At 38.3% G+C, this 25,575-nt stretch overlaps 1 protein-coding gene across 11 annotated transcripts in view; it reads left to right on the top strand.

Annotated features, from left to right (window-relative positions):
* atp2b2 (ATPase plasma membrane Ca2+ transporting 2) overlaps nt 1-25,575 on the top strand; it is a 115,207-nt gene that overhangs the window by 55,024 nt on the left and 34,608 nt on the right. For 6 of the 11 annotated variants that reach the window (XM_026167720.1, XM_026167719.1, XM_026167721.1 and 3 more), the window contains 7 exons: nt 12,046-12,246; nt 16,034-16,291; nt 16,724-16,849; nt 18,776-18,901; nt 19,308-19,340; nt 21,217-21,309; nt 23,587-23,628. In XM_026167720.1, the coding sequence (XP_026023505.1) occupies nt 12,046-12,246; nt 16,034-16,291; nt 16,724-16,849; nt 18,776-18,901; nt 19,308-19,340; nt 21,217-21,309; nt 23,587-23,628 (879 nt within the window). The remainder of the gene's footprint in view (nt 1-12,045; nt 12,247-16,033; nt 16,292-16,723; nt 16,850-18,775; nt 18,902-19,307; nt 19,341-21,216; nt 21,310-23,586; nt 23,629-25,575) is intronic. The other 5 variants (XM_026167727.1, XM_026167728.1, XM_026167723.1 and 2 more) reach the window with 4 other exon arrangements.

Here is a 25,575-nt window from a genome sequence, read left to right as displayed (position 1 = left end):
TATGTATATATTTAAAGTATATATATATATATATATATATATATATATATATATATATATATATATATATATATATCCCTTTGTTGCATATGTGTGCAACTCTCTGATGAAATCACAGCTTTAGAGGGAATGTCAGAAAGATACACACACAGATGCTGGGCATGTCCCAAGAGATGCCTGGCTGAATTAAGAGGACAGCTGCCAAAAACCAGACTCTACTGGCCTGTTCCCATGGAGCCTGGTGCTGACTCATGACAGTATACAGTATGTCTGTCTGTGTGAGTTTATAGTATGGTGTACAGATTGGCACAGTAAACATGGTTGAAGATGTAAAATTTCTTTTTAGAATCCAAAAAGTGACTGTAAGCTAATCCAGTGCTAATAAAAAAAACAGGACATGTGCTTAATAAACTTTTACTTGGAAATCAATTTAGAACAAACTTAGGTGCCCTCTCTTATGGATATAACCTTATATTGGATCATATCTTTATTTGAAAAATAATTTATTGTGTTTGCTTAGAGCTATTACGCCTATTAAGTCTGGCTTTGTAGAAGTATTTAGATCTTTGTCCTAGGTTGCTGTTGTATATCTACATGCAGTACTTGTCTGCTGAAATGTCTTAAATCTGAAATGCTGGAAGTCAGAAGTATCTGGATAGGGAGTTGACAGGCACGGCAGTGCTTTTAGCTGGATATGCAGAGTCCGGGTGTATAACCGGCTTGTTTCTCTCCATGTCAGCTTTTTTCCTGAGTTGACCTCTCTCCTCTCTTTTCTCCCGCTGTGGGGCAGAATAAGGGTGTTACCACTGCTGCCAAACAGACAGACAGCATTTCCTTCTCAAGGGCACATAAACAGATAGTCTTGAACCAGATCCAGCCCTGCCTTGCTCAAGGGCACAGAGCAGCTGTCTCTGAGCTTTGAGTTTACCAGTAGTTGAAAACTGTATAACAAGCCTGTCACATCAGAAAAGACAAGCACAAACAAGGAGATAGAAATAAGCTTTTCTGGACCTTTAAAATGTATCTGTCTGTGCCATACCCATGATCATAAAGCAAGCAAAAGCTTAATCTTGCCTATTTTCAAATTTTTACAAAACCTTATTCAATGCATCCCTATAAACTCTTGGAGACTTTAATGATATTTGAAACTATTTAGGAGATTTTATAACTTAAAGAATTTATTGAAAATCCTTTCAGTAAATCCACTTATCTAGCCGTTGTTGCAGGTGTTGCTGGAGACTCTCCGAGCTGTAAAAGGCAGGTTACACCCTGGACAGTTTGCCAGTCCACTACAGAGCTTACACAGAAACAAATGTTCACGCTCACATCCACACCTACACCTACAATTTAGAATCACCAAATTATGCATGTGTTTGGACCGTGGGAGGAAGCCTGAACACCTGGAGAAAACCCACGCAGGCACAGAGAGAACATGCGAACTCCACACAGAAAAGCTGGTTCAAGGAGTTTAGTTTGCCTTTTTCTCTGTGACAAATATTTTACCAGTATTTATTTCACTGCAGAAGCAAAGCAGAGGCTTCTGACACAACTGCCAAGGTGCAGAGGATAAAGATTCAGCAGCACTCGTAGCACATTAAAGACTTTTATTATGTGTTATATGTACTTCAAGTGCTGCAGTGTTCAGTCAGTATCTCTACATCACTGTGTAAGTTAGAAGCACAACAGCAGGTGTATCTATTTGTGCGGTAAAACTGCAGTAAACAGGCCCCAGGTTTGAACTTCTGGGCTTATATAGCTTATATAGATACCAAAGTTGAAAATACAAATTCAAACATTTTTTGAAAAGAAAAAAAAAAAAATATATATATATATATATATATTTTTTTTTTATATATATATTTAAAAAAAAATTTTAATGGTAAAAAGAAATAATTACATATATAAAGCAGATGGCTTCGTTTAATAAAGGTCATTGAATAGTGATGCACAGTCAGCATTTTTTTTTTATTTATTTCACTGGGCCATTTCTATGTGTGCAGTTCAGATGTTCTCCCTGTGTCTTCCTTCGAGTGCTCTGGTTTCCTCCCTATGTATAGACATGTATAAGCTGTAGGTTTGGATATGGGAGCGTTGTCTCTCCTTGTGTTGGCGCTGTGTTTGTTTTGTACCCCCCGTCCCCTGTACATGTCACTAGTGAGAAAGTGACTAGTGATATGTCTGGGGGGAGGGGGGGGGGGGTGTAAGGTGGGATTGGCTCCAGCCTCCTGTGACCCTAGATAGATAAGATATTTAGAGGATGGATGGATGAATAGATTATAGCTTAGCATTTTAAAGCATTGTTTTGGCTTTCTAGTCCAATTTCCTGCACCCAATGATCAGAAACCCAAACTCTGTTTCTTCCCTGCGCTTTCAAACAGACAGATGATAAAGGGGGCATTAGAGTGTGTTGATTTCCCTTACCTGTTATGACTATTTCATGACTCTCTCTGGTAGTTTGAATTTTAATAGCTGTCCCTATTGTGTCCGGAGCTTATCTGAGCCCCTGGGCGAAACCAGAGACTGACACCCAGATGGGAGACAGCAGATAGACCACTGTCACTCTCCCTTTCAGCCTCTTGGCCCTGGATGCTCTCTCTTTTCACTCCCAGGGGGGAAGGATTGTGGATTTGTGTGGGCGTGCATGCACTGTGTATGTGTGCAGTTAGAAATGTTGGAAAAGCCCGGGTGACAAAATTAGAGACGTCAAGACTATTTTAAACTAAATTCTTTGAGTTTAGTTTAAAATAGTCTTTAAATTGTCTTACTGCTTACTATTGTATTCTTTGAAAACAAGAGTAAGCATCACTTACTTTGTATGCATTTTTTTCTCTTTCAATTTTCAATATATCCTGTTACACCATTTTAAAAGCTCATGCATGTTTTACATAATCAAAATGCACTTATATTTCTGCTATTATGAATACAGCAGCTCATACATAACTGCATTCACAGCCTGGTCATACAAGAGTGGAGTAGGCAGCAGATGTGTTTCTTCCATGCATGTATGCATGTGTAAAGGAGAAAGTGAGAAACAGATGGAAAAAAAAGTCAGAGAGGTTTTTTTTTGTTTTGTTTTTTTCTTTTGGGGGGGGGGGGGGGGGGGGTTACCGTAAGTAGACACCTACAGCTTTTATTTATTTGATCGTCTATAAGGTACAAAGAATACAGTAGCAATAACATTTCATGAATGACTGACTTTCAAAAAAACATAAATAAATAAAAAGAAAAGACTCAGTAAATTTGTGTTAACTGGATGAGCGAAGAAGAATGAGAGCTACATGGTGGATTGATTGACTGAATAAATGGTTGAACGGTCTGGAATTACAGGATGAAGTTACTGACCTCATTACACTTTGCCCTTATCACTAAGTAGTTGTGTCTAAACATGCTGGCAAGGTCTCATTTTCCCTTACAATGCAAACACACACACACACACACACACACACACACACACACACACACACACACACACACACACACACACACACACACACACACACACACACACAACACACACACAGGCTGTAAACAGATGTCTCATTAATGTTGTGTCCACATGCAGGGCACTGGAGCCAGCTAACTTTACAGTACTTTCAGGTGGTGGAACAGATACACTGTTGACTAATAAATTCAGTCAGGCACTTGTATTTTTCTTCTGTTTTTTCACTTTCGGTGGATTCATTTTAAGATAAGTTTCCACAATTTCAAACTTTTTTTCTGTTTAATTCTGAAAATATTTTGAAAGCTAGGTTCAATGCAGCATCTCTGTCCATTAGATGCAAACACAGCAGAATTGTTAAGAATGAGATTGCGCAGAGATCTTAATATGATGAATCGTGCAGCCCTAATGTACGCCCCCGTTTGTGGTGTGGACCTCGCCCATGTGCATCATTTTCACAGAATAAATAACCGTGTAATGAATTTTGAAAGGAGCCATATGAACTGCTTATGAGTCACAAGGAGCCTGCTCCCCACCCCCCACCCCTACATTTGCTCTCAATGTGCTACTTTTCAGGCCTCCAAAAAGATTTTCGAAGAGGTGTAAATTAAACCTCTGGGCATTCAAATTCTGTGATATGAGCATCTGTCACTTCAGTAGAGAGAAATACTTCATGATTGATTTTCTTGTCATTCTTTTGAAAAAGCTCTGCACAAAAGTATCATTATGGAGCTGTGTATACTGGCTCAAAGCTTTAAATTAAATATTCAATGCTTTATTTATGTTTTTGAGCCTGTATTTTTGGTTCCATGTTCATTCAATTGTCACTACACATTTTCCTTCCAACATTTACGCTGATATATGCTGCAAAGTACGAATGATAAGTAATTATCAGTTATCCTGCAGAGTGCCTGGTGTGCGTGTTTTTGTGTAAGTATGTGTTTGTAAGAGAGCGCGAGCTGTGAGCTGCGTTGTCTCACTCCACTCTGCCATTTCTCGCATGAGTCAGACTCATAGAGCACAGTGCCTGACAGCAAAACTCACCCACTTGTACAGCTGCCCCCACAGACTCTCATGCGCACACACACATGCACACACGGTCACACATTAGTGAATATTTTATTTTCGGCATTGCAACATACATTTAATTGTGGTTGGTGGGACACACTGCTCTGCCATTTGAGCCTTTTAGTTATTAGCAATTTATGTAACACCGGGGACTAAGTAAAGACTTAGCATTTTATTTGTCTTTGTAATAAAAACTTTTAAGACCAGGTGAAAATTGCGTTTCTAGTGAGCTTGTATGTGAGCTTGTAGTAGCTAAGTAAAAAAAAATCACCTCGGCTGTGTAAGACGTGGACGTGTAGATGTCTAAGACTAATGATTTGACATTTGGAGAAAACCCCCCCACAGTAACTTAGCTGAGTTGTCCATTAGTTGCATGGCAACCAGGCCCAGTAATAACCCGACTAATAAAATGTTGAAATGTTGTATTTTTTCATATCTTAATTACTGACTTTTAGAGGCACTGTTAGGTGGATTTAGTTGCATTTGGACTGAGCCAGTTTAGCCTTTACCCTCTATTTTTGTGTTAGTCATGCTAAGCTAAGCTAACAAGCTACTAACTCTATATCTATCATATATGTATAGAACTGTGCAAACATAAATGGAAATACATTATATAAGGCAAAAAAGAGTTTGTAGGTTTCTAACTACCCTGAAAGTCAGTATTTGGTATGGCCACCTTTAGTCTTCACCACAGCCTGAACTTTCTTAGTCAGGCTTGTCCTTTCTTTAAGTAGTCTTCAGGAATAGTACTTCTGGCTTGAAAGCTCTTCTTTGGTTGTTGACAGGCTTGTGTTTTGAAGATGATCTGTCAAGATGATTTCAGACTACTTCAATAATGTCTAGGTCTGGGCTCTGAGGAGGCCAGTCCATGACCAATAGCACTTCATTGTGTGTTTTTCTATTGAGGTACGCTTTTAGTCCATTGTTCGGGATAATTTTCACGCTGAAAAATGAACAGTGGATCAAAATGTTGAAGACTTTTCCTTGTTCACGTTTGACAAGATCCCCAAGACCACTGATCTCAACAAAGCCTACATTGTGTTTTACAGATGGCTGCAGACACTTACTGGACCTCTCTCCTGACCTCCTCCATTCTGATTATAATTTGATCTTGAAGTTTTAAATTTGGATTAGTAATCTGGAACAAAGAAGACCTGTTGCCACAGATTTTCAGTCCAGTTCTTGTGCAATTTGGCATACCTCAGCTTTTTTCTCCTTTCCTTAACAATGGCTCCTTGACAGCCAACTTTCCACCAAGACTATTTCTGAAGAGTAAACAGTAAGATGGATAAACTGAAGGGACAGATGTTTTTCATATGTCAGTATTTTCTTTGTTGTTATTGAAAATTAAACAAAAGCAGATATAATATATAAAGATATGATTTAAAGGTTGTACTTTTTATGTTTATCTGTTATATGTGGACACAATACTGCTTCACCCCTTCAGTTAAGTGCCTTTTTTAATGCTTGAGTGAGTTACAGGTCAGTGTTAAGTGGCCCAACAAACAAAAAGGATTAGTCTGAAAATAGCCAGCTGTATGGACCGACCTGAAAAATAATGAGAAAAAGGTTAGTTTGCAAAGAAATTGGTAAAAGCCCTGCAGAAAGCCTGAGTAACTATTGCTCAAGACCACTTTAAACAAATTCCAAGAAAATCTGGCTTTTTGAGAGCAAAATATAAAGAAATAAGAGGTGGCTCTGAACTTCTGGACAGCACTATTGTGCACTTATTATGCAAAAACCATGGTTTTGCATAGTTTCAGTTTCCAGCCTATTAGCTTTTAGCTGGGGCTGACCATAGGAGAAGGAAAGATAAATGTATGCTTGTGCATGTGCATGTACTCACATATTAGTGTTTGTGTGACCTTGAATCCTCATGAAATGAAAGAATTTTCATTCATGCTTACACACGGAGCATTATGTTTCCTTGCATCTCTGGCTTCTGAAAATATGTCTGATTATAATCTGGTCTGTGAGCAAAACTGGAAGATTGCATATGTGGTGCGTGGAGAACAAGCCTCCTGCCATGGCCTCTTCACTCTGAATCTTGACACACTGTGGAGTCCCTAGAGAATCTGTGCACCCAAGCACTGATTAAATAGTCTATAAATCTAAGACAAAACAACTCCTTAAACTAGAGTACACTCATGTCCATCAAAGACACTGTTGGCAACCCCAAATATTCAGTCATACCATGTTTAAAAGACGCGATGGCACATATTCTCTTACTATATGTGGATACTGGCGATCAGCATCTGCAGAGAATGAAAACAGTATTTAAAAAACCCCATCAGCTTAAACATGTATGGGCATGCATGCACACAGCAAAAGTATCAGACACGCTTTAAGCACTGTTTGTGGTGAATGGCAGAGTGTCCTCTTTGCTGCAAGCAGACACAGTTGGGGAGCAGCATGTGAGACATGGGTCAGCAGATCTAATTCAGGCTTTTGCTTACTTCTATCTCCTCACATGTATTTTATTTATTTGTTTATTTATTTTTTGCAGGACTCTCTGAACTTTATTTTCATCAAAAAAGAAAACAGCTTGGCAGCATGTGTGCTGTGAGAAAATGCATCGCCTTGGAAACTGAACTTTGATTAAATATACTATATATTAAACAATATCACTAAGCCATGAACCATTTGCATCAGTGTTTACACACAGACTAACTGATTCACAGTCAACTTTATTGGCCAAGTATATGAAATATATTAAGCATACAAGAGATTTTTCGAGTAGCTCTCAGAGTATTTTAATACAGATGCGTGAATAAATGTAAAGAATTAAAGATATAGCGTAAAAGCAAGGAAAAGTAAAAAGTCATTCTAAATGATTATTGGAGGACACAAAGGTGTTTCTTTTTTTTGCTTGTTACATATATTTTTCTTCCTTTTCTTGTAGTAATGTGTCCTTATCTAATATTCTCTGAATCTTACATTCCTACCTTTGTCTGTCTCACATCCTCTCTGCAGCCACAATGCATCATTTATACCGTATCTTTTACATGTGTTTTCTTACAGTATTTTATACCTGCCCATTTTATCCATGTTGCCTTTATTCTGCCTTTGCACACACAGTAACAAACCTCTACTCCTTTATGGCATAAAATAATGTCATTATTATGGAGGTCATTCTCAAGGACACTGTGACACATTTCTCCATCAATCCCTCTTCTAATAAGAGCATGATAATTATCCACATTTTATCCACTGATGGGTTATTATTCATAGAGTTACTCCACATCCAGCCTAGTCCCCATCTCTCTGTTCTTCTTGTTCTCTTGCTCTTGTGCTCTGTGAGTCACACCTCAACAGCCCCCCCCCCCCCACCACCACCACCACCACACTCTATTTCCCTTTCAAAATGGTGAAAGCTGAAAATAAATGTTGAAGCTATTGATTTGCTTTTTGGGGGGGGGGGGGGGGGGGGGGGGGGGGAATCAGCATCATCATCATCATCACCATCGAATTGTGTTGCCATGGCAACTTGTTTTGGACACTTTAGCGCACAGTGAAAGAGGGAAAAAAAGTTGAGGCAGACAAGTGTAAAGGGGGGGGGGGGGGGGGGTGTGAAGGGACCTGCTGAAACACCTCAAAAAACGACCTTCAGCTCACTATGTGTATTTTTAAAAAAACACCCTTTGTTTCCCGCACAACGCTGACGAGCATACTTTTCAAGGACATTTAGAGGTCATCTCGTTATTTCGGTCTGCGCACACAGAAATACGCAGGCATGCGTTCACTTTAACACAAAACACACATACGAAGCGCACAAAAACTGACACCCACTTACTTATTCACACTTTCTCTGAGGTTGAGAGTTGCGGGTATTTCCACTCAACGAGTGGGATGCATAGTGTTTCCATGGAGATCTATTTTTAGTTGCTGACAAAAAAAGGGCAACTGTTAAAATATACCATCATATTCCCTCTGAGTGCAAAAAAAAATCTAATTTCGTTTCATGCAGGGGTTTTTTTGTTTTTGTTTTTTTACAGTTCCTTTTCCTGTCCCTTGTCATTTGGAATTCGGATGTTAGGCCGGTGCCATTTGCCAGTGTGGATTTTGATCTCAGGTCTTGCTGCTTTTGACTGATAAATATATTGCCAGGCATTTAGTATACGAGAAGAGTCGCCGGGGAAAGGTAGAATTGATGCATTGCTAATAATCCTCACTGGGAACTAAAAAACTGCTTAAAAAGTTTTCTGATCACAATGAGCTAAAAATGTTTTTGGAGCCGAAATCTCTCTTAGATTACAGAAGTTTGGACAGCTTATCTTAGCCCTGAACCAGAATACCAAGAAAAGTCATTACTGATAGCCTGCGATGCGGTCTTTTCCACGAGTAATAAAATAATCCAAACGTTTATCGAAGTGGGAAAAAAACAACGAAAAAAGGATTTATTGTTGGTATATTAATGAAATTTCCCTTTTCTTTCCCAAAGGATATTTAAACAATACTGTTTAGTTATCTTATCCCACTATTCCATCAGTATTGTAGACATAAAGTGACTTTATGTCTACAATAAAGTCCGGTTCCGGGACGCTGCTCATGCGGCTGACCGGCCAGCTACCTAGTCTGACCTGTCTCCCCAATGTGATGTTTTTGTATTGTATGTGCGGTCGGCAAGGTCAGTCTATCAATTGCCCCTCAGGGATAAATAAAGTCTTCTGAATCTGAATTTATTTGTGTAGCACTTTACACACAAAATAGTTCGGACAGTATTACAGAAGGAAACAGAAGAGGAATAACAAATAAAAAACATTGTAAAAATGAAAACATGTTTGTTTAACAAGTAAATGAAGAAAAAGCAGACACATGATCAAACACAGCACATAGAGGTTATATAAAGATATCAGCTGTTAAACGGGAACTGCTTACGTTTGGCATAGCTACGAGCTAATGACTCTTTAAATAGCAGTGGAATTGGAAAATAGCAGAGGAAGAAGGGCTTTACAGTCTTAGAGGTAACACACTTTAGTGCTTTGTAGACAAACCTCCGTGTTTGGTACAGTGAGGTGGAGTAGTGTTGGGGTGATGGAGACAGAAGGGCTACTGAAGTTATGAAGGCAGCGGAAAAATGACAATGAAATGAAACCATCAATGACTTTAATAAAAACAGAACTGTTTGACATTTGATTTAAATACCTTGAGGGTTTTTTGCCATTCGTTCATGTTCTTTGCATGCTGTTGACATTATAGCTTGTTGTGTTTGAGTTTCATTACTTGGTAATGAATGGTCACACAAAGACTCCTTTGCAATCAGCCTTGATCCTTTCTGAGAAAGTTGTGACTCATTTGTGTGTCACCACAGTTTAAACTGCCTCCACTGCCCGAGCAGTTAGTTGGGTAGACTGACAGCATTTACATGGCAAGCAATATTTCATAAAAGGCCAAATAGATGTTTTTCTGTAAGCAGTATTGTAATCAGTGATCCGGGAATGAAAGATAACTAAGCAGAGGCTTTTCCAGGAAACACTGAGTATTTAATGACTGGGGAGATTGATTACAGTGTAGCTTGCATTTCAAGGGCATTTAAGGAGAATGTAGTTTAAAGTTTTAACAAGGTTAAAGGTCATTTTAAACCAAAGTAACGCCACAAAGAATTTTGCCTAATACATAACAGGTCAGATATCATCTAAGTGAATGCTAGGATTAGTATATGCATCCATTGTTTTATCATATTTATTTTAAAAAACATATATCACTGCAGTATCAGCAGAAATTGACTTTTTTTAAAAGATAGAAAGGGTTCATGTAAATATGTATTTATAAGCAGCGTTTATCTTTGTGTGTGCGTGTGTGCGTGTGTGTGTGCGTGTGTGCGTGTGTGTGTGTGTGTGTGTGTGTGTGTCTAACCAACTGGAACTGGCTAAAGCCCTGTTATATGAGCTCTACTCTTACTGTTTGATATTGCAAGCAAACTGCAGGCATGCTTGGCCAAGCTTATTAAACACACACGCACACATGCACACACACAAAGCTCAAGCAGTCTCTCAAGAGTCACGAGCTTATACTCACACACATGTGCGCACACAAGCACATACACTTGCTTTTGTAAGATGTGAGGCAGGATGCTGTGGAGATCAGTGGATGTACATGCTAGGTTTTCTCAAGAGACAATTAAAAGGGAATAGATAATAAGGTTATTTATAGACGGATCTATTTGTAACCGGGGCATTCTCCATCGTAAGAGCTGGGAATTGTTCTCTTTCCTGCCTTCCCTCCTTTTGTTCCCATCTCCTGCCTCTCTCCTACACCGTCTCCGTTTTGTATATTTTTGCTCCTTTCTTTTTTTAAACAGCTCTGTCATCATTTCTCGCTTCTCCTTTAGTGGATGACCACTTATTTTCCACAAATGTTACTAATTTATCGCAGGGAATCGGTGCGCATTTACATGTGAAACATTGTCATGCAGCAGCGATGTTATCAGGTGCAATCCAGGGCCACTCCTGGGAAACCCAGTGACGCACTACGCATGACATAATGCTGTGGTAATGTCTGCATTTGTGGGGGAAAGAGACAGAGAGAGCAACCGTGAAAACACACTGGGCTTATGTGCACGCTCAGCAAACACCGAACAGCAGCCGGGTAGATTAATGCAGCTTGATGTAATGTCTGTAATAAATCAGATTTTATAGATGAACATTTATATATATATCATGTTTAACATGTTATACACAAATTCGAAGGCCATTATGTAAGCGAAGAATGCTGGTAAGAGATACAAAATCCACCACAATGCTTTTTTTTCATATCATCCCCTGAATTTGATCCCCTCAAATCAATAAAACTGTACAGACCAAAACCTTTTTGCATAGATCTGAACCTTCTGTGATTATATAATGTCCTTATTATTAGCGTTATAATGTTCAACTGTGGCTCTTGTCAAAGCATTGAAACTGTTGTAATTTGGGCTCGTGTACGAGAATCATTTTCTGGGCTGTAATCTAAAAGTAAACTGTGCCTCAAGCAGCCAGTATGAATTTCTTCGCATAAAAGAGCAAAAGATATTTATGTGCAGTAGTTCATGGCATACAAGGAGGTGGATGAGGTCAAAGCATAAGGTCCTTATCTCCCGAGCAGAATTATATAAGGAATGCAGAGCTGTAGTCCACCATGACTCAAACTGGTAATTAGAGATATTTTGTTTGTGGTGCTATGTTATGCTATTAAAAAAAGATTGCACATTTTCCCATATCTGTGTGGATTCTCTCCAGGTACTCCTACTTCCTCCAACCGTCCAGAGTCATGCAGTTACTGGGGTTAGGCTAACTGGTGATTCTAAATTGCCCATAGGTGTGAATGTGAATCGTTGTCTATCTCTCCGTGTTAGCAGGGCGACAGATTGGCAGCCTATCCAGGATACTCTGCCTCTCACTCTATGGCAGCTTGGATAGGCTCCAACCTCCCCACAACCCTAAATTGGATAAGCAAAATAAAATTGATGGATGCATGGATGGATGGATAAAGCATCCACGCAACATTAACTCTTTATCTGCTTCTGTCTCCCTATCTATTTCTGTGTCTTCCATTTTCAGGTCTTGCAGGTGCCCAAACTGACCTGGACAAGAGGAAAGAAATATTTGGTAAAAACCTGATACCTCCAAAAAAGCCAAAAACCTTCCTGCAACTGGTATGGGAGGCCCTGCAGGACGTTACCCTCATCATCTTGGAGATCGCTGCCCTGATCTCCCTGGGTCTCTCTTTCTACCACCCTCCCGGGGAGACTGGCGGAGAGTGTGAGTGAAACAGCTCCTGTGACTTTAAAGTCTGTACATTTTTGCTCTGCGCCATTATCTGTGGTATCTTCTCTGTTGCGGGGAATGGAAGTGGGGCTATAATTGTGCTGGCGCACTGGCATCACTTCCTCTGACCTGACTCGCCCGGGCTAACGTGCTTACACCTACATGTTTGCACACACACTTTTTAATTGCCGAGGCTGGTCATACTTTGTTTGTGGCCTTGCCTCAAGAGGTCAAGTGACTCATCAAGCATAGGGCTAATTTTTGGTTGTGCGTGTGTGTGCTCGTTTGTGCAGATTATGACTGTGTCAAATGTGTGTAAGAAAGGTACTGGGAAGGTTAATGAAGTGTTGAGTAGAGAAATAACCTTGAGCTCCCAGGGCCCATACATCAGCCTTGTGAGCCGTGAAACAGGAAATGAAGACAGAGACCATAACGAGGTGCTGAGTCAGCTACATCAGTCATTGCGCCCTGCCTTATCACAGTAATGGAATTCAGTTACCCTGCCAAAGGGACAAGTCATCATTTTAGGGGGTTTAAAAAGTCTCATCAGGCTGGAAACATTAGAAAATGAAGAAGTGGTTACCATTGCATTAGTTGGATGTGTTTATTTAGTAATTTCACAGTTAATCCATGTTTAGTTGTTTGAGCGTAGCAAACAATACATGATTTACTAACTCAGTCAAATAATTACACTATAAATTTGCCTAATTGGAATCTGATCATCAGTTATGATGTCAGGACACTTGTTTCTGTTCTTTGTGTCGTTTTAGCTGCTTAGCTTTATGAATGAACTCCCTGTATCAAATAAAGCAAAGAAATGCCGAGGGTATCGCAATGCTAATAACTGCACTATCTGTAGATACATTATCAAGCTTCTCTTTAACCGGCAGCAGAATAGGTGCCAGTGTGCAAGTCTCTTTTCACAGATGATATGAATATGTATGGATGTAAATCAGGGACCTAAACTGTTATGAATAGAAGCCAGTATCAGGGCGATTGAGATAGATATGAATTCAAAGCATTTTGTCTCACCTAATTCAGAGAAATCCCAAATGAATATGTGTTTGTGTGTTACAGACAAAGGCAGAGCTGGACATAAGGTCATAGAAATGGAAGGATACTTAGAGATTCAGATCTCTCACAAAATGTGAGAACAAAAACAAGGATGATAGGATGATAAGGATGATAATAATGAAAGAATAGTCCACAGAAATGATTTGGATTGATGCAATAATTTCTTTCTTTTTTTTTCAAATTTGACCAAATAAAATGGCAGAAATACTACGTATAAATTAAATTAATGCAGTAAACTGCATTTTAAAACAAAAGAAAAAAAATTAAATATATGTGATAAGCAAATATTGCATTTCTTCACCTATACATTTGTCCATATACATATACCAAGACAAAGAAAGTCTGACGACAAGAAAACATATTTATGGCGTGTGTGTGTTTGTGTGTTGGGGGAACTAATACAACCCCCCCCCCCCCCCCCCCAATCTGATCACACACCATCAACCCACACATCTCTCCCTGCTCGTTTACTGTTTTTATAAATAGATCAAAAAGCTCAACAGTCCAGAAATAGAAGCTGGTGGGATGACTTAATGCTCATTTCCATATGAAAAAGATTCACTGCAGTCGAATCAGATGGCTCATTATTATGTCTAAGCACGTAAGATGCAACATAGGAAAACTTTGAAAGACCCATATAGAAATCAGCATGATTAAGCAAAATGTGAAAGTGCCTTTGGAGCATATGGAAATCCACCCATTCATCCATTTTCTTAACTACTTACTCAACTGGAGTTCATTCTAATAGTAATAAGGCAAGAAGGAGAGTACACCCCATGCAGGTCACAGGTTTGTGCACATTTATTTAATCATGTCCATGACAAGGTCAGCTGCAGTAGATGCAATAATTTGCTCTTCGTCTTTTTCAGATGCTTTAGTGCTTTGCTGCATTAATGTGTGAAGAAACGTCATTTCAGTACCATGGACAGCTACTCACTGACCGTGTTACCATCAGTGTCTTGCCAAGCAGAATAAGAAAAGGGAAGGGAAACTACTGCAGGACTATTTGATGATTTAACAATGTTCTTTAAAAATAACAAAGTACTATTGAATTGCTTTAGATCAGATGAGTGTTTTTATTCATTTTGTTCTGAAAAGCTTTATTGGGTACTTTTTTGTTTGCCTAACACACCCATGTCAAAATATGCACACTGTTGCATTCGTAAGTATCAAGCTGTCTCTCACAAAAAGAAAACATAAAAATCACAGGATCAAACCATGTTTGTCTAAATTTGTTGATCGTAGCGAGTACATAGTGTATGGTTTTGTATGTTTTTGTGCGTACGGATGGAGTACAAATCAAGGAGGCTATAATCTGTTAATTAATGCAGTGTATCTACTTAATGAACATCATATTGATTGGAGTCACTATGTTGCATACTAGTTGGTCCAAATTGCTTCTTGGAGTCTGGTTTTTGGTTAAAGCACATCCTGCACATGTAATGTCTGTAACATGGGGTTTCTGCTCATTCCCTTGTGAGCTGCAAGTGTTTTACAGTGCAAAGCAAATCGCTCCGCTGTGGGCTTTTGAAGTCCGCTAGCCAGGAGTGTGCAGCTCAATAGCTCCGAGAGAATTACATGAAGCTGCACAAGGAGGGCTGGGAATAGGCCTTGTTTCATTCCCATATATACCCCAATCTGTGATTGCACAGCCAGTAGACTGCAGAGCCGCGTTTGAAGTAGAACAAATATATCAAGAGAAAGAAGTAAATACACTTAAGGTTTTTTCAAAGAGAGTTCATATAATTTCACAGTCATTGCTCATATTGCTCATACAAATAATTTCCATAAGCCAGTTCATAAGGAATAGATTATTAAATAAATCTAAAATATGTACGTCATCTGACCTTGTCACTGCCCACACTCTAGCATCAACCTGAAATCAAGAGAGCGTTTTGAATGAGAGTACAAGCTTCCCCCTAAGAGAGAAGACAGATTTAGAGCCTACATTTGAACGTTGCTGTTGGGGCTAAGCCTGTGAAATGCTGTCATCAGTCGTATGAGGAATAATTGGCTATAGTTTTCAGGACTGCAGTGTGTGCAGACACGCATCAAAGAGCGTTATGCTTTTTTTTTTAAAGGAAGCTCCAACACTGAATAATATGGGAAAAGAAATTTTTAGATTGCAGTATTTTCACAGATCAGATACTCAAATTTCATAAGGTCTGTTATGTTAATAAGTTAATTTTTTAATAAGTTAATTACTAAGACTGTATACCCTTACTCCTTTTTAGTGTGAAGGGAAGTATTGCAGTGCATAATTTATATGCACTGCAATTGCAATTGCAATTGCAAAGACATTACACACACAGTCACAGCTGTGTTTATGTGCAGCTTCTCTATTTCCAGTTTGAGCTTTGATTACATCTCTTTGTATATTTTTCTGAAGTGTTCACTAGTAGTAAATGTAAATACCTATGTATGAAATTGTTGACTTGATTTGTGTGAACAGAGTGCGTCAGCATTTATCCATGTACGAAAACGCAGCGTGCTTACATGCATATCTATCTGTCTGTCTGTCTGTCTGTCTGTGTATATATATATATATATATATATATATATATATATATATATATATATATATATATATATATATATATTTACACACACACACACACATATATGTGTGTGTGTGTAAATATCTAATGTATCTAATATACTTTATTTGACTATGCTTCTCTTTTCTGTCACTGTTCTGAAATTGCAGCCTGTGGCGCAGCAGCAGGTGGAGTGGAAGATGAGGGTGAGGCAGATGCTGGCTGGATTGAGGGTGCCGCTATCCTGTTGTCTGTAGTGTGTGTGGTGCTGGTGACGGCCTTCAATGACTGGTCAAAGGAGAAGCAGTTTCGTGGGCTGCAGAGCCGCATTGAGCAGGAGCAGAAATTCCAGGTGGTCCGTGGTAGCCAGGTCATCCAGCTGCCTGTGGCTGACATAGTGGTGGGGGATATCGCACAGATCAAATATGGTAGGTGCAACAAAACTGTCAAGATTACAATAATTAATTATGATTATGAACCAAAACTAATCAAACTTCCTAGAATATTTTGATTAGTTTGGCTTCGTTGGACGTGCTTACTGGCTACCACAGTTGGCTCTGTGTAAAGTAATTTTCTAGGTTCATAAGCTGAAAATAGACGACAGCCTCATTTCCAAAAGGGGATTAAAGTTGTGAAGTCCACCTTAAGCAATTAAACATAGTTAAGCTACATTCACGCAATTAATTAGCTGCAGACTGACCCCATGCATGCTGAGCAACACATGCACATCTTCAAATTCCATAATGTGAGTGACAACTGTCAGTAATGCCTCACAATGGTGCAGAATAAATGTGGTTATCCTGAGTGAGCCTGTTTTTTTTAGTACTTAGAAAGCAACAAAGCCTCTTTCATTGTTACAGGTGATCTGCTTCCTGCTGATGGTGTGTTGATCCAGGGTAATGACCTGAAGATTGATGAGTCATCACTGACCGGAGAGTCTGACCACGTCAAGAAGTCTGCAGATAAGGACCCAATGCTGCTGTCTGGTATGGATTCAGTTTAGTGTAGTTTATGAATGTTATATAGTGTTTGTAACAGCCATTTTTCCCTGCATGTTGTTTGGAAAAACAAAACAACAAATAGACAAGTCTGGGGTTTTTTCTGCCAGTGACAGCTTGAAAAACATTGTTTTTAATCAAATGTTTCTCTTTACCCATTTTGCTTTTTGCTGCAGCAGAAACACAAGTGCGGTTCTTGGACTGCAGGATTATTAGAATTTAAGAATATTCCTGATAAGAGAAATGTGGGCTAATCGGATCATATTAGTATGTTTTGCTGCAGATAATTAGCTGTGTGACTTTTTGCTCCCTTCTTTAATTACCCTCGTATTCACCTACACCAACTTATTTTCCCCAAGGTTAATGATGTTCTGTGTGCAAATACAAGTCTGGCACATTATTAGTGTGTTAAACTTGTCACTCTAGCACATTTTATATGAAATGAAAGAGAGTTTAAATTATTACTCATGATTTTTGAAGGACTCTGTCTTTAAGATGTTTGAGATTTTTAATCCCTTTGACATATATAGTAATCCCCCATTTTTAGGTCAGTGAAGCCACTGATGTAAATTTGGAATCAATATGCACTTTTTCCTGGCTTCTCACTTTACTTGTGATCGATGAAAGCCAGCTTTGTGTTCTGGTTTGATTCTTGTTGCTTGTTAATATGTGTGATGTCACTGTCATGCATAAATGAGCAGAAGTGACAGAAGACCATAGGTGGCTGCACAGCATGGAGATTCAGAAAAGCATGTGGACAGTTCCTTAACAGCGACATGCCCATCATGTCTTATTACGTGAATCAAAGGTCTGACATCAGCTACACTGATATATAAGCCATTCTAAAGTAACAGTATAGGTAATGCAACAGGAGAGTGCTGTGTGACACAGCCTCCTTTAATCACAACAACCAATTTGCCATCCTGCTGTAATGCTAATCATCAATCACACCAGTGTTTTCCTCCTCCTGAATCCCTCCAACTGACCCAACACAAAATAAATAAATAAAAAATGTATCAGGCCAAAAGAAGAGACAAGCTGCAGCCTTGTGGTCCTGACTAACTTTACCACACATGATGCTTTCCTCTTACCCTTAACTAGATTTGAGCCCACTGGATATAATGAGAAGGATCAATCTTCAGTCAGGAAGCATGACACATCCGCTATGCAACATGTCACACCCTATACTGGCTAGTTATGAACATTAGATTAGAATGTTAAATAGAAGCAGGACATAATGTTACCCTCACCATAACCAAATGTAACCTTTAAAGCATGCCTTCACCTTGCTTGCTATCCAGTGCGTCAAGACTCCCATTTTACCCTACTGAGTGCACTGGTCACTGTTAACAGTCTAAGATAAGATAAGATAAGATAAGATAACCTTTATTAGTCCCACACGTGGGAAATTTGTTTTGTCACAGCAGGAAGTGACTAACTCTGAAAGAATTAAAAAAAATACCAAATGCCCAATCTGGACAGTTCCCAGTGGGTCTCAAGATTGCAGCATCAATCAACGTATTCCTCTTTTGCTCTCTATGCACTCTTCACATGGATACAGCTAAGCCCACTGTAACAAGATTAGCCAGTATTACTCTGTATATAAATGGAAGCCAGACAGCGTCTGCTCCTATAACCTTTCTCCTAGTCTACAGGTTCTGCATATTCATTGATAGATATGATTTTATTAAGATTGGGACATAACAAGATCAACTAACCTGTTTGTAAAGCGCTTTAATGTTATTGATTGAGCAAGTTAGTCGCATAAGTCTTTGTATTAGGAATGAGCTGTTATAGAAATTAACAGTCAACTTTTGCTAGAAAAGCTCTAAAAAGTAACAGAAGTGTTTATCTTTTTTTAAGTTACTGAAAGTATGCATATCTGTAATATAGAAACTGCTGCGCTTTCTTTAGGGACCCATGTGATGGAGGGCTCGGGCCGCATGGTGGTGACGGCTGTCGGTGTCAACTCTCAGACTGGAATCATCTTTACACTGCTGGGGGCTGGTGTGGAGGAAGAGGAGAAAAAGGAGAAGAAAGGTAAGATAATTTGATCCTTATATAATCTTCTCATATATAACCTGCTCCATACTCAGGAGTACTGAGTAATTTGCTTTTGTGTCAGTGTTGCCCAGCAACATACCCCTGAAAACAAGCTTTTCTCATTTCATTACCTTATGTTCTCAAAGTCTGTATACCTCATTGCACAATGTCAGTGTTTTAACTGTCTTTGTAAACAGAGGGGTTCTAAAGAATGAACTCACAAATGGACAAATGCCCACCTTTTGTAGGTGTTTGTAGTACAGTATTCAACACTAAGTGAATGTGTATAGATACTGTATGATATCAGTATTGGTGGCTCAGTAATCAGCTGCAGTATGCAGGTTCTGTGGGTTCAGGTGCATCATTGTCCTTACTCTCTTATCGTTCCAAATTTGCCTCGAAGGAGGGGCAGTGGAAGACGGACACCAGAATACAGGTAGAGTATCACCTTTCTCTGACCCCTGGAAGTGGTACAGTACTTGAACCTTTTGATCTTTAACCCCTAGTGCTTACCAGTAAACCACTGTTGCTAGACTACCCTTTTCTCTAACAAAGCAACCTTGCTTCTGTTAAACTCCTCACTTAAAAAGAGAAGCATCATAATCACAACACTGCATCTTTTTAAGTGTTGATAGATAACACATTTCACAATGCATAATCCTCTCCTCATATAACAGGCTCTGCACTCATCAGACTAACTAGCTAGCATCCAACATAAGCCCTGCTTCATAGACGTGTTGAATGCCATGAATAAGAACGGGCTTTCAGACTCATCTCATTGCTGTATTACAGAACAATGATATGAGAGCAATAGCCTTGTGGGTGCACAACACATGTACCAGCAGTAGGGTGTAAACTAGTTAGTACAAGCTTGTATAAGATGTACTCTTTTACATCTTAATATGTATATGTGCACAGTTTATCCTTTTAGTAGTGTCTTTGCTACCACTTCCGTATTTTCATTAAATTAAAAATAGCTTGCATGGAAACATGTAGTGATATTATAAAAAGGTAAAGATTTGTTAGATCATCCCTCCAGCTTAAATCTAATGCTGTGTGTCTTTTTAGTGTGATGTTTATAATAACTACAGTTCTTCAACAACAATACGGTTTTAGGTGCATTGCTGCTATAATATTCATTCATTTACTTTTTTGGTTTTTATATATCTAATTTGATTGGCTAAACCAGGGGGGAAAAAGCTTCTATGATGATTCAAAATGAATAATAATTACTGATCAACAATGATAATTTGACAATTTCATGATCAAAATCATACCAAAATGTTGCCACACATTTGAATATCCTTTTGCATTTAATAATTGATTCACATTTGGTCTAAATAGTACAGCTCTGACAAAGTTAGGATTAAGACTTTTTAAAGAATCATATCTGCCAGATGTTGGATGAGATGGATCTGCTGTGAAAATTTGAGACCGGAATCACAGAAGTCCTGTGTTTTTAAATGAGATGATTGAAAAATTAAGTTATAATGAAACTGACAAACATTTATGCACCACGCTTTGTTTTAATTTTGCTGAAACCAAAAGGACACTAAAACATAATAAAAATTTCCCATGTTTATCATTTAAAAATAGCAACTATAACAACTATGGAAAATAACAGGAAAATGTTTCCTGTTAAAGATCATTAGTCTCTTCACTTAACTGGCTGGCACATGTGTGTTTCACTGGCTAATGAGGTGGATCCCTCTTATTTTTTGTTTAGTTTGGACTGGGGAGTTTGACTTTAGTTTTAATTTTAGCTCATTTGTTTAAATTTTTGGCTCAAATTAGGATTTTTGTTTTGCTAAATGATATTACACGAATAACATGGTTTTGATAATATTGCTAAAGGTTGGGGGCACAATTGACAATACATGAAATTTGATGGGTAAAATGCACAGAAACAAACAGGTGTCTAAATTTGTCTGACAACCGACTTACTTCTAGTGTAGCTGTGGTTTCATGTTTTATTTTATTGTTTCCCCCAATGTTATGTTCAGGTTTCATGTTTCATGTCCGTCCACTGTTATACTTGTCTTATTATTAACATTTGATAAACATCTTCTATCAAATCTAACATTAGCTAAATACATAATAATAATAAAAACATTTGCAAATGCATTTTTTTCCCCACACTAATCACACGGTCTTTACACGGTCTACATATGATGAATCTCTTAAATGTGCTATAACCATGTTATTTCTGTTCACTGTCTTGGGTGTGCACGTGTGTGGGTGTGTTTGTGTGTGGGCGTGCGTGTGTGTGTGTTTTTGTTCATTCATGTTTGGCCCTTATTGTTACTGGCTAGACTGCTCCCATCCCCCTATCCACCCCATCGCAACTATAGCCACGGATGGGGCTGCAGGCATTAATGCCCCTGGCAGTGCCAGCCTAATTAATGGTAGGTCGATAAAACCTCTGATCTCTGATCTCTCTCTTGTGACTTTTGACCCCTCCTACCTTCTTCATTCTCAAACTGCCTCCTCCTACCGTGGGTGCTCATCTTTTTTTTTTCTCTCTGTTGTTTTGTACCTTTTTCATATCCATGCTATCAGTGCATGCCATTATTATCTGTAGAAACTGTGTTTCTTGTTCTTCTCTATATGCTGTTGCTTGTCTTGTAAGAGTTTTAACGAATATAGCCATCATGGACACATTTCTAATGTTTTTCCTCTGCATGAATCTTTAAATCAAGACTAAAATAAATAAAAGTCCCCAGGTCCATGGGTCTCTATAATGTTGAAAAGCAAGGAAGATCTTTTGAGCGTTTTTATATTGTCAGGGATAACAAGAATAACATTAAAAGTGACTTCATTCCGTTTCTTGCTCAGAATCTGGTAAGAAAAAGGCATATAACATATAACCCCTGCAGTGTTGTTGCTACATATGAGTTTTTGAACGATTAGGCCAGGATTTACAAGGCACTTTTTTATTTTCAGACATAGACACACTAGTCTTTTCCCTATTTTATAGTCTAACTGACCTCTTGGCAATAATATGGTGAATTTGGATAGTTTCCACATTTGAAACCCTTTCTTTATATTCTACTCTTATTTTCCATCATAGTTCAAATTTGATTTAATTGTTGAGATTTGAAAAAAAAAAAAAAACACAGGTTGATGACTGATGGAAAAATCTTATAGTAGGTCCAACCCCCTTTAGTCTGATGTCCCCTGAGGTCGCTTAGTGAAAATCCTCTATTTCTGTGTTAGCTGGACACAGTGCAAAACGATTAACTTCATTGTGGCACTGGGTTCTCTCTTATCTGTTTCCCCTTGGAGAGCAGCCCCAGTGTGTTTGTACCCAAGGCAGGAGTGGTAAGATTTGTGCTGTAATGGTGACCTTGTGCTATCCTGGGCTGGAACAAAGCAATTTGTCATCTTCAGCTTTATTGTGACTCCGGGGAAACTGGCTAAAGTGGAAGTGAAGGTGAAATGAACCAGCTCTGGTCTGATGGTCTTACAGCTCTACCTGAACAATTTGTGACATTTATGTACAAATCCCTGAAAGACAGATTTGGTCAACTTTCTGGCCTGCCTTCCACCGACTCCAAAAATAATGGGATCAAAGCTGCAGTACAAAATAAAATGCTTCTTCTTTTTTTGGCACACTGTGTATCTATTTTGATTGAAAGTGCAAGACGCTTTACTAGATGCTTAGTCTTATCTTTCACCGGCTGCAAAATAACATATATTTTTACTTCTAACAAGGTCTTTCACAGCTCAATTAGACTACCCCCAAGTTGACTGTATAACTTAAAACAGCACTGTGCGATTAAAGTGCACATTTAAATTAAGTTAACTCCTTTTGAGAAGAATCCAACAGCATAATAAATTCATTGTCTCCAAACTTATTTCAGTTTTCTTCCAGTTGTTCTTATGTAACTTCACCATGTGGGAGGCTTTCCCTTCAGGCTCTCTCTTTCTCCCTCTGTATTGTTCACATTTCCAGTCTGCTTCCCTTTAAGTGTGTGATCGTGTGATCTTGCATGCCTGAACTTTCCTCTTATGCATGCTGTCTCTTGTTTCTGTGTACTGTACGTGTGCTTTTGGTGTACCCTCTCTCACTGTCAGTGTTTGGTGTAATGCCTTATCTGCTGTTTGTCTTATATCTCATTTGATAACCCGACAATTTGATTCATGTTGTTGCTAATGTTGCGTGGAATTGCCTGTGCTCACAGTGTGAGTATGTCATTCAAAACAATACAAAGAAAATGAAGAGATTTTTTAAAAAGTGCTATTTTAAATGTGAATTTTACATCACACTTAATATACTTTGAAGAATTTCTTTCTTTCTTTTTTAATTTAGAAAGGCCCATTAATTGATTTTAATTACCTAATTAATTTCTTATGCAATGAAATAAAGTGTATCAAAACAATGGTTTCTCCCATTTTGTAGTAGTCTACACAGCAGTATGTCAGTGATCTGTTAGAATAACCCGTTTAGTACGTTTTAGTCTTTCTAACTCCTTGTCAGCTGTTGTAGCTACTAGTTGCATCACTTGCTTATCACAAGCCTTTCTATGTGACTGTCACAGAGATGTATTAAAAGTCATTTTCCTGTCTCCCTGTTTGTGAATTTTGGTTCTCATTGTTTGTGCTGTCTCTGTGGTGATAATTTGTTGACCTGTCTGCCTTGGTTATTTTTGTTGTTGTTGTCTTGTATGTCTCCATCATAGGTAAAATGCAAGATGGCAATATGGAGAGCAACCAGATTAAAGGTAACCAAACCATATCTTTCACTCTCTCCTCTTCCTCCCCCTCCTCCTCCTTCCTTTTCCTCTTCTCATCTCTTCCCTTTTATGGTGTGTAGCGTAAGCTCTGGGTCAAATGCAGGTTACTTTATTTTTATCAGCCCAGATTGTTCTTAATAATGGTCTCTTTAAGCGTTGTGCAGTGCTAATTCAGACTGGATTCTGCTCATTTTTGTGACTGAAGTCTATTGCAGGCTGAAGCCAATCCCAGACACTGTATGTGTTGGAAGGAATTAGACCTTTTATTTGACCCAGGTTTTACCCACAGTCAAATTATGTTAGACATCCCGCTCTTTCCCACTGTCTGTCACTGCTGTGTCGTCCCTGGTCTGTTGTTCTGTTCTTCTTGTTGTTTTGTTGGCTCATCTTGGTCTTTCTGAGAAAATAGCAACCTGTCCCTCAACTATCCCCTGTCAGCCTTAGCCAAGTCGCCTTTTATCCAGGGACACCGACAAGTGTCCTCTCTATAATAAAGTTTTCCTTACAGAATTTGATTTAAATTGGTGTCAGATTAAAGGGATCCTCTTTCATTTTTATTTATTGTTTGGTCTCTGTAGGGGTGTGGGTAATGCTGATTTATATTATATCAGGTTAGACTTTGGAAAGAAAGCACATAACACAAACACCATAGGGATTTCTTCAAATAGTGTAATGTGGCTGACAGTCACAAACCACTAGGCAATTAATTTCTCGAAAATATTAAACAAAAAACAAGCTGCTACTGCTCTCAGATTTTTCATACAAAGGTTTCATTAGAGGTATGTTAACCTTAGCTCTGCTGATTGATTTAGTAATGATGTAGTAGCTGCTTGTCACATGCTTATTTGATGATGTCAATAAAGGTGTGACAACATATAATAGAAATGATTAATTATTATATTGTTAAACTTTGTTAATCTTTCCATAAATATAGGAAATATGTGGAAAATAACTCAAAGAAGACTGTTTCATGAGTAAACAAGAAGCATTCAGAGAGTACAAACCAATGCCAAGCCAGCTCACACGAGGCGGTATCCATGTTTAAGAAAGCAGTCTTTTATTTTACATATATTCTATTTGCTTTCTTTGTTCTTTTTAAACTTACTTCAAGAAGTTTGTAGTGCAGTAAAAATAATGTACTTTGGGCAATTCTTAATCTTAATATGACATTTAGAATCCCAATATAACAGTATAATTTAAGGCAGTAAGATTTTAAGCATATTTTTAAAGATCAAAGACATTTTATGAAAGATTGACCTTTTTTGACCTTGAAGATGAGGTCGGGGGTCCTGGAGTATTGTGATTTTAGAATCCTCATATATCATTCCTTATATGGTGTCAATGAAAACAATGGCAGTAATTTATTAGCTCTTCATAGGATTATTGTCACTTTGACCTTTAGATCAATCTATTGACCTTGAAGTAAAGGTCAGAGGTGAAATGTGACATGATTTATTAAATCTTGATATGGTGCTTTCTACATGTTGATATACTGTACACACCACACTTTTAAGAGTCATAGTTTCTAAGTTATAATGTTTTTAGTCAATTTTCGACCAATAAATCATTAAGTTGACCTTGAAGATTTTGGTGGATGTAAGCCAAATTGTAATGGATTGTTAACATGACCTTACTCTACACCCCTTAATGTAATGTAAGCATTTATTAGTGAAGGCGATGTGTATAGTATATACTATTTTATGCTTCTTGACAATATGGGTATCTGCAAGCCTTGATTTCATGGCAAATATAATAAAAGCATGGTTATATAGAATAATAGACACAAGCTGAAGAAAATCCCTATCTTCAAAGAATAGGCACAAATTAATACTTTCCTATAGTAAAACTGTGGGGTGTGGTATGATTACGATGATAATTATTGCTAGAACGCTATTTAAAGAACAAACAGTCTCTTTCAGAAGATGGACTTTAGTC

Source organism: Astatotilapia calliptera, chromosome 5, assembly GCF_900246225.1.
Source record: "Astatotilapia calliptera chromosome 5, fAstCal1.2, whole genome shotgun sequence".
In the NCBI taxonomy this organism is placed as follows: Eukaryota; Metazoa; Chordata; class Actinopteri; order Cichliformes; family Cichlidae; genus Astatotilapia; species Astatotilapia calliptera.
This window is presented reverse-complemented; position numbering and strand designations above follow the sequence as displayed.